The 17,161-nt window shown below is 41.5% G+C and overlaps 1 protein-coding gene across 3 annotated transcripts in view; it reads left to right on the top strand.

Moving 5' to 3' along the window:
- The window catches only part of DGKB (diacylglycerol kinase beta), a 500,939-nt gene that overhangs the window by 189,562 nt on the left and 294,216 nt on the right, over positions 1-17,161 (top strand). For all 3 annotated transcript variants that reach the window (XM_043541125.1, XM_037890594.2, XM_043541126.1), the window contains one exon: positions 8,400-8,498. In XM_043541125.1, the coding sequence (XP_043397060.1) occupies positions 8,400-8,498 (99 nt within the window). The remainder of the gene's footprint in view (positions 1-8,399; positions 8,499-17,161) is intronic.

Here is a 17,161-nt window from a genome sequence, read left to right on the forward strand (position 1 = left end):
ACTTCCTAAGTTGCAATCATTTCTCACTTACTATATGGCTGTGTCATTCACTGGAATCTTGCATGTTTTCCCAGGATCCTGGCATACTATTAATTTTTTTGTCTTGTCCATATTCAACTCTAGAGCATTTTCTTTGCATATGCATATATAATCTCCACTAACTTCATCAGACCTTCTTCTGAATCAGCCAGTAGCACTGTCGCTTGCATTGAGAATTGTAATTCACTCATTTTCCATTCATCTTTATACCTTCTTGTTTCTTTGATTAATTTAATCAAACATTCACTACAGATGTTGAATAAAGATGATGACAGTATACAAACACATCTCACTCCTCTCTTGATCTCTACTAGATTTTCATTTTCGTTGCCTATTATATTGCCTTCTGATTCCAATATAGTTGGTTTATTACTTGGAGTTCATACCCACACATCTTAGTATGTTGAATATAGTGGTAGATGGTAGATTCCATCAGTGCTTTTTGGAAGTCAATAAAACAAAAGTATTCTGTCTTCCCCATTTCAGTTGATCTTTCTGATATGAGCTTCAGTTCAAAATGGTGTTCATCATACCCTTTCCATGTTTGAAGCCATATTGTTGTTTTCTTATTTCCTTATGAATCTATCTTCACATTTGGTCTTGAACAACTTGCAAAAGTATGTTAAAATATCTTGTGACAGTACACCAGGGGAGGGCAAACTACGGCCGCCAGATCCGGCCCATTAGGGCTTTCAGTCTGGCCTGCAGGATTGCCAGCCAGGTGGCACAGCAGAACTAAAGCAGGCTCCCTGGCCCAGCGCCACTCCCGGAAGCGGCCGGCACCACATCCCTGCGGCCCCTGGGGTGGTGACGGGGGGCAGAGGGCTCTGTGCACTTCCCTCGCCTGCGGGCGCCGCCCCCCGCAGTTCCCATTGGCCGGGAATGGGGGACCGCAGCCAATGGGAGCTTTGGGGGTGGTACCCGCAGGTGAGGGCAGCACGCGGTGGAGCCACTGCCAGACATGCTGGCGATATCTGGTAGTGGTGCGGGGCCAAGGCAGGCAGGGAGCCTGCCTTAGCCCCACTGCGCTCTGCTGCCACCCCAGAGCCACTCAAGATAAGCAGCACCAGGACGGAGCCCGCACCCTGAACCCCTCCTGCCCCCTGCCTTGAACCCCATGCCACACCCCTCCTGCACTCCAACGCCCTGCCCTGAGCCCCCTGCTGCACCCCTTACCCTTCCTGCACCCCAACCCCTTGCCCTGAGCCCCTTCCTGCACACCACACCTCCTGCCACACCCCAACCCCCTGCCCCAGTCCTACATTCATGGCCCTGCATACCATTTCCCCACCCAGGTGTGGCCCTCAGGCCAAAAAGCTTGCCCACCCCTGCTGTACAGTTACATATGCGTTGTTTGCCATACTCCCTACCCCCATTGTTCAGTCTGAAGCATTGAAAGAGTGCACTCAGCACAAAAGCTAGCATGCATGAGGGGGTGGGTATGTACATGCCTCTGCCATGGCATGGCCCCATGCGGATTGTGCAGTGTGGATGGGGGCAAGAGGTGTGTACCAGATCCTGGAAATCAGTAGTCCTCCAGGGCCACTACCACAGTGCATTGATCTCTTTGCTGCCTGACTCTTACCAAAGATATAACAGTCCCTGCCCTCTGAGCTACTTATGCTGAACATTTCAGATCAGTTTTCCCATGAACGCTATTGATTTGCAGAGGTGATCATGGCTCATGTTCCAAGCGCTGCCACCTTGTCTCTGGAGCACACCTCGGTGCTGATCAATGTGTGGTCAGAGTACGCTGTCCTCCACAACTTTGCCCAGAATGGCAGGAACGTACACCTGTACTGGGAGATTTTAAAGACGCTTGAGGAGGACTGCATTCACCAGACTCCGTCCCAGTGCCAGGAGCATATGAAGCACCTGAGGCTCCTGTACTGGAGAGTGAAGGACTCCAACAATTTGTTTGGGAAGGGACCTAGCACATGTCCATGCTATGATGGAATGGACGGGTGCTTTCCAGGGCTCCGCGTACAGTACCTGAATTGGCTCATGATCCCCCTCTTAACCCAGCCGGCTTCATTGTATGACAGGATATCAATGAGGGGCAGGGCAAGGAGTCAGCAGGGACCTCAGAGGAATTCCAAGGGGAAACCCTGGCAGACCCAGAGGAAGAGGAGCATGTGTTTCTGCACCTCTACCTAGTGGACCCAGTTGAAGAAGCTCCACTGAGGAGCCTGAGGAGGACCCCAAGCCACTGCAAGAACCAGAGCCCAAGGCTGGTAAGTTATAATACATCCCCACATGCCCCAAAAATATCCCCGCTTGCTCTGATAATACATACTTGAAGGTGCCCCTACAAGATCCTTGCTCCACCCCGACATGGTCCCCTAGCAAGATGTGGTTATAAATCAATGATTGTATTGAAATCCCATGATCTACTGTAAAGCTGGAAGCTATAACAGTGGTGCGCAAACTTTTCCAGTCATGGCCCCCTTACCATCTGTCTGTGCCCTCCCCCTCCACTTCTGTATAGCCAAGGCTTCCTCAGCAATGGGGATGGGGGAGGAGCTGGGGCTAGAGATGGAGCTGGTCTGGGGGCAGAAGGGGAATGAGGGCAGAGCCGGGCTGGAGGCAGAACAGGGGATGGAGTGGAGCTGGGATTGGGGGCACAGTGAGATTAGGGGTGGAGTGGGACTGGGGGCAGATCTGGCCTGGAGGTGGAGCTGGGCCTGGAGGCAGAGCAAGACTGGGAGCTGAATGGAGTTTGGGGAGGAGCAAAACTGGGCAGAGCTTGTCTGGGGATGGAAAGAGGCTGGAAGCATGGTGATCCTCCCTGCCCCCTGTGCGGGCTGGCCTGGGAGCTGGCCTGAGCCCTGCCACGTGCCCCCCTAAACATTCCTCCATGCCCCCCTGGGGGGGCATGCCCAACAATTTGGGGACCACCGCTATAACAGATGACTAATGAGCAGTTATTGTGCCCCTGTATCTGTGTGTTTCTCAGCCATCACTCTGGCTGCCATAGTCCCTGGGCTGTGAAGATTTCGGGGGAGAGGTAGGGTGGGAGTCAATAGGTTCTGAAAGGGACTAGTGGGGAAAGAACAGTTTTGTGACAGTGATGGTTGTGCAAAGACCCACCACCACCTCTTTCCATCTAGACACTCTGTTTTTCTTGTGTGGGTGATATCAGGGTATGGCTTTATGGGCCACATTAGGAGAGAGAGGTGGGATTCCCCTGAAATAAATGTTGGAACAGAAACACCATACATAACCACATCATTTATTGAGAATCAAATCCCTTCTCCTCCTCTCTGGTACCATCCCAACCTCCTGAGTACTTTTCCCGTGTGTCCAGTGTTGGTGTTCATGAACTGTGGTGCATTAAGCTTTGGAGAATAAGTGAACAGTAATTCTTTCAGTGGGCAAAGTATTGGGATGGGTGTTTCATCAAAGGCTCCTGCATGGTTCAGAAACCCCATCCTTCGAAATCCCACTATAATTTCACAGACTTCTATTATGGCAACCACTTGTGGGTAGATTACAATATTGATAGCATGGCAAACCTGTACAAACTCCACCCCGACAGTTGGCTTTCCAACCCTGATCTGATTCGCAATTGACGGATAGCTTTCAGGTGTTTCCAGCTTTCTAAGAGCAATAGCCATCCACTCCTGTACTGGTACGAGTTTCTGAAAACAAGTGGTCTGGTGCTGGAGGATTGGTGCAAGTTTCATGCACAACTCCATGAAGGTCTGCTTCCTCATTCAGAAGTTCTGCACCACTCGTCGTCATTCCAGGCTTCCAGTTCTATGTAGTCCCACCACACCATGCTGGTTCTTTGGGATGAAAAGAAGTGGTCCCTCCATCTTCAGCATCTCAAATTTTTCTGGACTCATTCTGTACAGTATCCAGTGCTTGACCGCATGAACATTTGTCCCATAAGGTGTAGCAGGAGAAGCACCACATCATCATGGACTTGCTCCGTGTCTTCAATGCAGTTTGACAGAAGGGAAAGATGACTGGGAGTTGTTATCATCAAATGTGTGAAGGCTGAATATAGTAGCAGCAACACCAGCAAGATGGTTCCCAGAGTGTCTCCTGTGACACAAAGGACTGGGATACCATCCCTGAAATGGTAGTGCTACAATTGCATACGAAAAAGGGGCAGTATGGACACAGGCATGTGTTGTGAACAGTTTATACCCATGATCAGCACAGCAAATGTGGACGCTTGGCATAAGTACGAGGTATGTGTACTAATGGTACATGGACAAGTACCTAGGAAAGTATGCCAGTTAAGATGCAGCCTTAAAGGGATGCAATACTTGGATGATTGTTCTGTAGCCTTTACAATACATAACGTTTTTGGATTTGGATACACAATGAGGTTGTAAAGTTTTCTGACAATTCTTCTGTCTCAGACACATTCTTTGTTACCTCTGATTGCACTTTCAAGCCTTCATCCCCTATGCTTATTTACAATTCAGTCTGTATTCAAACACAACTTGCTGCTGTGATTTCTTCATCCATTATTGGTGGGCTTACTGGATTAATCTCTAGTTGAGGTTTATCACCATGTAGTTCCTTGATATATTCTTCCCATTTCTTGTTTTTATCTTTGGAGTCCGTCAAATACGGTATTGTCCATATTTGTCCTTAAGGGTCACATTGGTCACCTTTTGTAATTGAAGACTCTCATCTTCTGATACATCTCTCTTTGTTCTCTTAATCCAATTGTTTTGTTGTGGGTAAACTTCCCAGGGGCAGTGTCTTTTGCCATCAAGCACATTCACAGGCTGAGGATGATGTTACGGCCTTTAGATAAAGAGGCTAGCTATGATATAAGCAGGGAAACATGTCGAATAAGCAGTCTTGAACAATTTGATGACGGTACTAACAGGGAGTGGTGGGGCAAATGCTCCAAATATCCAAAGATGGCACTGTGACATGGCAAATGCAAGCCATCATTCAATAAGACTGTTGCCAAAAATCCCTGATGCCTTGTGGGCTATGCCTTTTGGCTAAAAACTAGAATCCCAAACCTCACCCATCCACCCCCACCCAAACTGACTGCACTTAATTATTGGGGCCCTTGTGCAGTATTAACCCCAAAGTTATATCATGATAACATGACTTACTATTCCTCAACTGCCACACAAAATGACTGGCCCTCAGTGTGAACTCGTGCACTGCCTGGCCAGATGTGTGCAATTGGCAACTGCAGGGATCACTGCATGGACTGTCAGGGGATTGAATCAACCCAGGAACCTAGCCAATATATGCAAAGTAATGGAAAGGCTAGACGTTACCATAATGGGACTAAGTGAAGCATTCTGGAGAGGTCTAGATTTTGTTGCAGGTCTTCTGAGCGGCAAAGAATACATAGGTTTCAGAGTAACAGCCGTGTTAGTCTGTATTCGCAAAAAGAAAAGGAGTACTTGTGGCACCTTAGAGACTAACCAATTTATTTGAGCATAAGCTTTCGTGAGCTACAGCTCACTTCATCGGATGCACACTGTGGAAAATACAGAAGATGTTTTTGTACACACAAATCATGAAAAAATGGGTGTTTATCACTACAAAAGGTTTTCTGAGCAGGAGAGTGGGGTGGAGGGAGAGAGAACCTTTTGTAGTGATAAACACCCATTTTTTCATGATTTGTGTGTATAAAAACATCTTCTGTATTTTCCAAGTATGCATCCGATGAAGTGAGCTGTAGCTCACGAAAGCTTATGCTCAAATAAATTGGTTAGTCTCTAAGGTGCCACAAGTACTCCTTTTCTTTTTAAAGAATGCATAGTTATCAGTGCAGGTGGATGTCAAAGTAGGTAAGGAGTGGTAATTGTAGTAGACAGGACTGTAACTGGAAGGATAGAACAAGTGAATATATCATCTGAATGTGCAATGATAATAGTGATACAAAGACTTCCAAAAGATATGATTATTCAAGTATATGCCTCAACAACTGCACATTCTGATGAGGATGTCAAAACATTCTATTTAAACATGGAAGTAATGGAAATCAGTGGTGGAAAGAAAAATAGTCATCCTTATATGACTTGTATGGAACGCAAAAGTAGGAGGGAAAAGAATATATGTCACAGTTAGTTTATTTGCCCTTAGTGAAAGAAGCAATGGAAAAGAAAGATTCATAGACTCTTGGGAGAAACATGACCTCATTATCTGCAATAGTTATTCTGAATAAAAAGAAAGTGCAAGGCCTACATGGGAATCACCAGGAGGGATGTATAAAAACCAGATTGATTTTATCACGATCAACCATAGGTATAGAAATAGCGTTAGGAAGGTTAAGATTATGTCAAATGCAGATTGTAGATCAGATCATAGATTGGTAGTGGTAAGAATGAATAATAAACTGAGAGAGATACGGAAAGCCAAATGTTATCTAGCATGGAACCTTGAAGCTCTGAGGAATCAAGAAATACAGAGTGTGACAGGGTCGGGCCAGATGGCTACAGGAGAGTAATAGAAGGCAGATATATTAGCCCCAGGTTAAGTAGGTCCCTTTTCCCTGGGTAAGGTAACAGGGAAGGTTCCAGAACAATCAGGAACCTTCTGGAGACAATTAAGACAGGCAGGCTGATTAGAAGACCTGCAGCCAATCAAGAAGCTGCTAGAATCAATTAAGGCAGGCTAATCAGGGCACCTGGGTTTAAAAAGGAGTTCACTTCAGTTTGTGGTGTACGTGTAAGGAGCTGGGAGCAAGAGGCGCTAGGAGCTGAGAGTGAGAACGCATACTGTTGGAGGACTGTGGAGTACAAGCATTATCAGACACCAGGAGGAAGGTCCTATGGTGAGGATAAAGCAGGTGTTGGGAAGAGGCCATGGGGAAGTAGCCCAGGGAGTTGTAGCTGTCGCACAGCTGTTCCAGGAGGCACTCTAGACAGCTGCATTCCACAGGGCCCTGGGCTGGAACCCGGAGTAGAGGACGGGCCCGGGTTCCCCCCAAACCTCCCAACTCCTGGTCAGACACAGAAGGAGTTGACCTGGACTGTGGGTTCACGAAAACGGCCAAACTGAGGGCTGCCATGAAGCTCCAAGGTGAGCAAATCCTCCAATAAGCACAAGACCCACCAAGATAGAGGAGGAACTTTGTCACAAAAGTTACTACCAAGATGAAGTGTTGCAGATCATTAATAAAAACAAAGACCGAATGATTTGGGAATGTCTGAAACAAGCTATCAAAGAAGCTGCAGAGCAACATTAAGGGAAGGTGTTAATAACTAAGAAAAGCCCATGGATAACATATGAAATCATTGCTCTGATGGATGAAAGAAAAAAAGTAAAACCACTGGAAAAAACCCTGAAGTTACAATAAAATGATAAAGAATAAATGCATATTAATAAAATCTGAATGAGAAATGCAAAGAAATTGAACAATTGGATAAAGAGAATAAAGTGAGATGTAAATGGATATATAGGTTGTATGAAGAATAGTCTCAATTACATTTTTTCTACTTCTCTAAACACTTGAAAAATAGTTTTCTGGACAATATGCGGTCTGTACAGAATACATAATGATGTAGTATATTATAATGTAGTATATTATTAATAATAATAATAATAATCATATTTATTACAATAGAGCCTAAAGGGCAACCATAAATGGAACCCCATTGTGCTAGGCACTGTACAGACACAGAGTACTAGACAGTCCCTGGCCCCAAAAATATTATAATCTAATGAGACCAGACAGACACAAGATGGAGGAATCGGAGGTGGAACACACAAGGAGAGCGAATAGTATGTTGGCAGCAAATTGCATGTTAGTTCTACAATATTTTTGGAGATGAGCTAAATTGAAGGAAAAGGGAAGGAGTGGGATTGAGGGGAACAGGGCAGGTGTAGAGTGAAGCTGAGGTGAAGAGACTGTGAGAGAGGGCAGGCTGGTGCAAACATCCAGTCAGCACCGGGCAGGGAAAATAAAAGAAAATTCAACAGTTCTGAATGGAATGTCCAAAGGTGAAAAAGGTCCCTGGTTTGGCTGCTTTTGCTCCTGCTAGCTGGAGTATCTATCTGGCTTCTCTCTGAACTTTTCTCCAAGGCCACACAGTGGGCAGGAGGGGAGGCAGCAACTGGTTCCTCATGCCACCCCTTTATAGTTCTTCCAAGAGATTGGTTAATCTACAGAGAGAATTAACTTTTAGAATTTTGAAAACTAGAAAAAGAGAATAAAACTGAAGCAAAGTGAGTTCCTAGAATACTGTATGTGAGTCAAATAATTCTGTCACTTGACAACAATTCTTAAATATTTTCCTATATTAAGTCTTGTACTGATCTAGTGTATTCATATTTACACTATTCCAGATGGGGGAAAGATTCTTTATAGAAATATTCTAGTGAGGTACTGTGGTGATGATTATTAATGTTCTCTCTTTTCCCCACAGCTCCATAATAAATGTGCTTCACATCTAAAGCCTGAATGTGACTGTGGCCCTTTGAAGGACCATATTTTACCACCCACAGCAATCTGCCCAGTAGTATTGGTGAGTTCTTCATATGCTCTATTCTGATATAGCCTTGTGTCATAGACACTGGAACAACCTGAATGAATGTTTGACTGCTTTAGCTTTTTGTTAATTTGGCAGCACTATATAAGCCCAAAACAGAACAGATAATTCTAGTTCATGACTTACAGACATGCTTTCCGCCCAATATATTGCATTTTCCTTCATGTGACAATGAACTTTCTGTGGGATTTGCTATAACTGAAGCTGACTCAGGTCTTATTACTTAGTCATGCTGTACTTACCAGAAATTGTATAGGCAGAACACTTCTACATTTTACATCTTTTATAGATCCAACTTCCCAGAATAATGAAGTTATTCTTATGGGCAGTTTTTGCTTGAGATGCACATTGTATATCTGCAGTGCTGAGGTCTCTCATCTCAGCCGGAGGTTACCTAGAATGATGACATTGGCCTTGCAGCAAGCTATGCATCAACATTATGGTGTATTTTATTCTGCAGGAGTGGACAGTAAATTTCGCTGTCCACAAAACAATTACTCAGTTCAATGAAAATAGAAATGGAAATGTACACTGTACATAGGTACGGCTGGAAAAGGCTGAGCAGTTTGTCATGTGAAAGAGACCTTCAAAATTAATGTCTGTATTAATACATTAAATTGGGTTTTTGTGTTTATGAAAGTCACAGCATCATCATGTTAATGGTAATAACAGATTCGATATACATGGACATTTCATTTTAAATACACTTCATAACAAAAAAAGTAATGATTGAATTTGAGAAAATATACAGTAGTCAGAAAAATTAAGAAAAGTGGCTTTCTAAACTTTTTCTTAAAAATGTTTCTGCTTATTAAATATTCTGTAATGATTGGTAAATTATCTGTTTTCTCTTTTTGCCATTTGTTTGTTAATGCCTGAGTCTCACCCCGCACCTCTGTAAATCAAGAATCACTCTATTGCAGACACTGGAGTCAAAGCTATGTCAAGCTGGTGTTAGTAATTTAAATTGCAAAATGGTAGTTTCCTAGACTATCTGTAATGATGTTTAGATTTCTATGCCCAGCGGAGGGCAACAAAAGTGGTTAGGGGACTGGAACACATGATTTATGAGGAGAGGCTGAGGGAACTGGGATTGTTGAGTCTGCAGAAGAGAAGAATGAGGGCGGATTTGATAGCTGCTTTCAACTACCTGAAAGGGGGTTCCAAAGAGGATGGATCTAGACTGTTCTCAGTGGTAGCAGATGACAGAACAAGGAGTAATGGTCTCAAGTTGCAGTGGGGGGAGGTTTAGGTTTGATATTAGGCAAAACTCTTTCACTAAGAGGGTGGTGAAGTACTGGAATGGGCTACCCAGGGAGGTGGTGGAATCTCCTTCCTTTGAGGTTTTTAAGGTCAGGCTTGACAAAACCCTGGCTGGGATGATTTAGTTGGGGATTGGTCCTGCTTTGAGCAGGGGGTTGGACTAGATGACCACTTGAGGTCCCTTCCAACCCTGATATTCTATGATTCTATGATCGTGTTTTGCTGACTGCAGATTATGCACGTTTTTTTGTAGAAAGATATTTTTCTTTTTGTTTTCTAAAACACCACTATTGCAAACTCAGCCTGAGATCTGAAAGCCAACTTGGATTTCCGATAATAATAAATAATACATACTACTTATGCAGCCTCACCAATAATAAAACTTCTGCATGTGAAATTTTACCCTTGGTTACATTTGTGCAACTCAATTTTTCCATGGTGTTTTACAAGTGCAAAGGAGGCAGACTTTTGTCCTGCAGTTGAAATTTAGTTAACAGTTCTGTTGATATGTAAACCTAGTTCATCCTTGCATAGCTTTTTTTGAATCTGCAAATTTAAAAGGAGTAAAAGTACTGAGAAATATTTCTGACCTAGAGTAAACAGATCTGACTCAGACTATGTACCGGTAAATTAATTTGGACAGTGCATTGCAGTACTGGACATGTACATTGTCATGAGAAGGAGGTGGTTGCCTTTCATGCAGTGTGTTTCACTGAAACTTTACTGCTTTACAATACAGTGTGTTTGGTCATCCAGCTGATCCTTCCAAAAAAGTGGAATAATACAGCACTATGTACACTCACATTACAGATTGCACATCGCTGGAATTCCTCCTGGATATGATTGATTACAGTGCATGTGGTGTTTGTCTTGGCAATTTTTAAAATTGGTTTCTCCCACTTCCTTTGTTGTGGAGATTGCTCTTGATGAATGTAATACTTCAGTGAATATGAAACCAGCTCTATCAATAACTGCAGCAAAGCAGTGAATACCTGCGTGCATATCCTCTAAGTGTGCAGTAGTAAACATATTCATTTGTTCATCAGTAGAAATGTTGCATTTCAGAGACAGTACATTATGTACTAGGAATAGGGAGGATCTCTTATCTGATACCAAAGTAGTGTATCACTGATCACTAGAGAAAGCAGTTTTTTGCATTATTGCTTGTAAGTAGAAGTTTAGTGTGTCATAAAAAGAAAAAGCAAATAAACATCATAATAGGTTGCTGTTTGTTGAAGGCCATGCCCATGGAGATCATCCAATATCATCCATGACTTGGAGGTTTCATTTTCCTTGGCCTTCCTCCAGTGAACCCAGATTCTCCCTAGAGGTCTGGTGGTAAAGACCAAACAAACTGAAAACTCGTGCATCAAGTTCATATAAAGAAAATAGCCCCTCCCTCCTGGGTATTGGTATCTGGTAGTCAAAGTTCAAAGCAGACAGACAGTTTCTTTGTCTCTTGGAAAGACTGCCAGCAGGTCAGACTCTTCCACAATATGTCCTTTTTGAGGGAATGAGGCAGTTTGTATCCGGTCCCCTTTGCTACCATGTCTGTCTGGGAAGGCCTACAAATTCCAGAAGCCCTAGTGGCTGAGAAAGAGAGAAGCCTTGCATCACCCTCATTTCAAGGTAGCAGTATATTGTTCCCTAGAGAGAGTTAAACACCTGGGTTCTTGAACCTCAAACTGGCACCCCTGGAATATTCCTTCTCTCTTAGAGGTCATTCCCTTTACCCATGTGCCTTTTTAGCAATCGTACAGTTTTGTTATTGCCATTAACACTGTCCCACATGACACTGTCATAAGCAAACTAGGGAAATGTGGTCTTGATAAAATTACTACAGTATAAGGTAGGTGCATAACTGGTTGAAAGGTCCTATTCAAAGAGTAGTTATCAGCAGTTTGCTGTCAAACTGGGAGATTGTATCTATTGGATTTCCACAGGGTGAGTCCTGGGTATGGCACTATTCAATATTTTCATTAGTGACTTGGATAATGGAGTGGAGCGTATGTTTATAAAATTGGTGGATAACAGCATCCGGGAGGGGGTAGAAAGCACTTTAAAGGACAAGATTAGCTTTCAAAATGACCTTGAAAATTGGAGAATTAGTCTGAAATGTACAAGATGAAATTCAGTAAAGACAAGTGCAAAGTACTTCACTTAGGAGCAAAAATCAAATATACAACTACAAAATGGGGAAGAGGTGGTAGAGTCGAAAGGGGGCAAACTATCCAGATATGTTACATGGATAGAACATCACCAGCCTGCTGGAAGAGATGGAAACAGGCAGCAGCTAAGATGATAAAACTTATAACAATTGATATTACAGTAAATAAAATCTTGCCCTGTGCTTTGTGAGCACCACTATATACAAGATTGACATGACATGTTAAACTCCTTATTTTAGGTCACTTGTGACTCTTTTCATCTACTGTCCTTTGGTCTTAAATTTCTTATGCTTGTTCTCAGCACAGAAATTAGGTGTTTGTGAAAGTTTGATATAAATCCATTTGCTGTTTGTGAATTACATCAGTATAAAATAACACTGTTTTGCATTCAAAATAATACAGTTTGCTTTTTTATTTTTTACATATTAGGAAATCAGCAAATCAGATCACAGATTTCACCCAGGCCATTTTACAAACTTTCCGTATGATGTATGTGTGTTCATTAATGTGAATTATGTCCTTTGTAATACATCATAGCCCTCCATTTATTATTGCAAAAGGGGTTACAGTCTGTGGCCCCAATCCTGCAAGTTGCAATGCATGGGCAGACCTCTGTACCTACATATAACCTCACTGATTTCAGAGGAGCTACCATCAAGCTGATGGAGCCATTCGTGGAGAATACCTTTCAGAATCATGACCTGACTCTGTAATCAACAGGCTTTCAGTGACACATTCTCTGTCACATATCCAAATTATGTCATAATAATGTTAAGTTCTGGTATAACATTTACTTTATAGTTTCATAAAACCTCCAATTCTGAGTAACAGTAAAATGTTAAGATTGTTAAATATGTAAACAAACAAAAAAAGTACTTACTCCCAAAGAGGATGCAAGACTGTCACCTCTAACATGTGACTCTAACAGACAGTTAAAGAAGCAGGGTTTGGGGACGTATTAAATTCAAATCTCCCATCCAGACATGAAGTACCTTTCATGTTAAAAATGAGGCCTACCAGAGTCTGCGTATACATTCAGTAGGCAAAACTTTCAGCTGAAAAATATGGGAAACACACACATTTGGGGAATTGCCACTGTGTATTCTTTAAAACAACTGTATAGATACACAAAAACTTTGCATGCTTCCATATCATACAAAGACCCAGCACTTTGTACATGGCTCATCTGTAATTTTTACATGTTTTAATAAGACATATTTTGTCTACATTGAAATGGGCCATATTCACAGGTCCAGTTTATTGTACATATTGTATATTTTATGGTGAAGTTTCTTGCTTGACTTAAATGAGTTTAGTTATAAACTGTGCATGCAGATCTCAAGTGATAGTCTTTTAATAGATGTCAGATACACTTTATTGCTACCCTCTTTTATTTCAGTAACGTTTTAATTAATTCACACTGATTGAATAAATGTACATTGAGACTTGTTTCCTAATGAGGGCACATTTAGAGGAAAGGTTTTGCATCATTCTGATATCCTGTGGGTAATTATATTCTAATTATATGGTGGGGGGAAAAGTCTATAACTCAGTGCTGATATTGTTCATTGGACCCAATTAATTACATGCACATAATGAAAGTTCATGATAAAGTTGACTGGCAGTGAGTTTAAAAGTCTTTAACTCAATTGAATCCTAGCCTAGCATGAGTATAGAATTAGACTATAACCAGGTTAGAAATGGAGTATTGGAATGGGATGAGTGAATCTCCAAGAAGAAAGAAAAGCTGCCCTCTCTTTGCAGTATGGCTTGTTATACGAAGCGGAAAAGGAGTAAGGCTGCCTGACATCTTGACTTCTCCATTTTGGTGCCTTCTCTCTCTTTGTTTCATTTTTATCAGTGCACAACCACACCATTCTTTCTGTCAGTGTAAACAAGTAATAGAACAATTCGATTTTCCTCTCTATCCACTCTAAATCATATATGTTCCTTTGTGTAACAACAAACCAACCAAATCGCATAATATGATTAATACATAATGAGTCTGATTCTACTGTCACTTACCACTTTCACTCTGGTGAAACTTCATTGGAGTTACTGCATATAATTACTTCAATCTACATAAGTGATCTTAAAAACCATAATCCAAACTTTGTATTTACAAATCAAGGTACACATTGTAAACCATTATGTACATTGACTTTACATTGGGTATATTATGAAACTCCACACATCATTGTTTCCATAGTAACTAATCAATTTCAGAAAGAAAAAGTGGAGTGACATTAAGATGTATCAAAAAGTGAAAGAAATAAAATGGATAAAATAGACTATAAAGTCAGCATGGGGTGGTGTGGGGGTTTATTGCCAGTAGTTAGGATTATCTGCCTAAGTCATTGTTGGGCCATTCCTGAGTGATTTGGTTACTCCTAAAAGTTATTGCAATAGAAACCTTTGAATACATCACACTATCTTGCATTCTGTTGCATAAAATAATTCAGATTGTTTTTCATCTGGTGAAAATACACATTATAAAAGTAAGCTTTATGATGCATAGGAAAGGTAAGTGACCTGACAATGGCATGACAGGAAATGTGTAACAGAGTTGGGAATTAGTTCTCCTGGATCCTATTCCTGTGCCTTAACCTTAAGACTATTTACCTGTTCTTCTCGTGTACAGTGTATGGGTGAAATTCACTCTTGTGCAGAGAGTCAGCTCAAGGCCTATGCACCATTTAAACCCTCAAAAAAGATGGTAAGTGGTTCATAGGACTTGTTTAAGGCTTCTGCACAGGGGTAAATTTCACCCTATTTAAGTAACTTTCATTTACATTAGTAAGCATTATTTGTGTATGTCCTTGCGCTGCAAAATTTATACCATAGTGTTGCACACCATATAATGAAACTGTGAGATTAAAACAGAGAGAGAGGTATTTTCCTCAAACACATTGTATCAAATTTCAGATTCAGTTCTCTGCAAATCTAAAACAGTCGAAATACAATGGTGTTCTTATCTACAGCAAAAGCTTTTCCATTTCTTTGAAGTCAGATTGAAATTAATAATTGCCCTGGAGGAAAGAATGTATCTTTCCAACTAATTATCTGTATTGCAAACACAGTTCAATGTTAAAATGAATAAGATGCTGATAAACTGAAATGGCAGACATTCAATCATTTTGAATTATACCTTGCTGCCTTACCACCCCATTACTGTTATCCATTCTTAAATTTGTTTCTCAGATCATCTTCCATTGGACTTTAATACACGTTTATCTTAAATCGACTTTTTCTGTTTGTATCTTCTTTCTTAGAGGATCATGTATTATTAGCCACTGTGGTATACATTTATTTTAGGTTTTAAATGTAAGTAATAAGCCAGGCTGTCTTGGGCCTTACTGTTGATTCATTCTTTGAGTGCACTGTGAGTTGTGAGATCAAAGGCAACTGTCTTCAATTGCTCAAGAAGTGCACCAGTGATCCAGAAATGTGAACACAGAAAAAAAAAATCTGTTTGTGATCTTAGTAGGACTCTTTTATTTTTTTAATTTGATATCTAAACGTTTAACAAAAATCTCAGGCTCCATATTCTGCACAAATATACCCTTGTTCTCAAAATAGCTCACAAAATACAGTGCAAGGGAAAGAGTAATTAATAGAGAAAAAGTTCTAAACAACTTACCTGTGCTATTTTTGGGTTACATTCACCGGTACAGCCTAGCTGCTTTGTGGTACTCTCCTTGGCAAAGCAGTCTTATATCTAATGTAACCAGACAGCTGATGGAAACCTTGGGAGGCATAGAGAGAGCCTCCACAGCAGCTCTGAGGCTGTCCCCTCTCTTGGCCTCCAGTGCAGGCATATAGCTAAGGCAAAGAGGTTTGGCCAAAATGTCCATGTACCTGGTTGATCCCGGGCTGCTGGCATAGCCCCTTGGGAATGAGGGCAGCTGGTGCAAGATTAGAGCAGCCTGCTTTTAAAAAATATGTCGATGTGGATGTCAACAATCTCTCCCATGTTTGATCTGTTCTTACTTTCATTCAATGTTTGTGTAATATTATTGAAAAACTTGTAATAAAACCGCTCTCACAATAAATGGGTAACTCAGGTTTCCTTGACCCTTCTTAGTCTGAGTTCCAAGATGCTTATGGCACAGAGACAGCTTTTGCTGAATGATGGTCTGCTCATGGAGATTCATGAAGATCAGATGCCCATGCATCTATTAGTTTGATCAGGTGCCTTCAATACAGTTTATTGCACACCCTAGTGGGAGTAGACAGAGCTGTACTTGTGAATGTCACAATTTCATTTTTTAAAAGGTGTAGTAGTGTATACCTTTGCCTATCAACAGAAAATAGAAATTCTTTCTGTACATGCACACTGTATTAACCAATTAGTAGAAAAATATCTTTTGTCAGAAGCTCCTGGCTTTGGACTAGGATTCAAAGGACCAAAATATATATATATATATTTACAAGAAGCAAAAGGTGTCTCTTTAAACTATTTTGGGCAACACAGACAGTCTTTCCACATTCTTTCTCTGAATCTATAACCAAGTGTTCTCAGTCTCATTCTCAGAAATATGAATTGTGTTGTGGTAGCCATAATGCTGTGAGAATATACTTTTGTTCAAGAGTGTCAGAAATAGGAATAAAGCAGCTCACTTAATTGTTCTGCATGACTGTTATAATGTTCCTTTTAGTGGATTTCCCCTCCCGCCTCCTATTGTTCTAATGTTTTAGCGGAAACTTTTTTTTTCCAACAGACTCTACCCACTTTAGGAGTTTCAGTCCCCGAGGTGTGTAACATAGAGGTGTCCACATATACATAAGTGTAAAAGGATCTTGATATTGCAACATTCTTCTTGCAATAAAGTGCATTTTGGGGCTGGCCTAGTGGTTTCGTGGTGGAGGTCTACATTGTCAATTGCAAAGCCCTATTTCAGTTTTCAGGTTCTTTCTCTCTTATCTGGAGGCAGCGCTTCATGGTACTCAACAGTGGCTCCCTGGAGTGATATTGAGTGATCCAAGTTCTATCCTATCTAACAGCCAAGGGATAGTGTGACAAAGTGGGAAATGTGAGGGGGAGAAAAAGGGGTATGAAAGATGGGAAAATGTGTAGAATTAGAATACTCACTTGGTGTAACAAGGGTTGTTTTGAATGTTATCAACCTGAAGAATGGACAGAAGAGCAGAACAATTTCATTCTGTAAGCCATCAAAATGTACATTAACTTTTCAAAGTGCTACACTG

This window comes from Chelonia mydas, chromosome 2, assembly GCF_015237465.2.
Source record: "Chelonia mydas isolate rCheMyd1 chromosome 2, rCheMyd1.pri.v2, whole genome shotgun sequence".
In the NCBI taxonomy this organism is placed as follows: Eukaryota; Metazoa; Chordata; order Testudines; family Cheloniidae; genus Chelonia; species Chelonia mydas.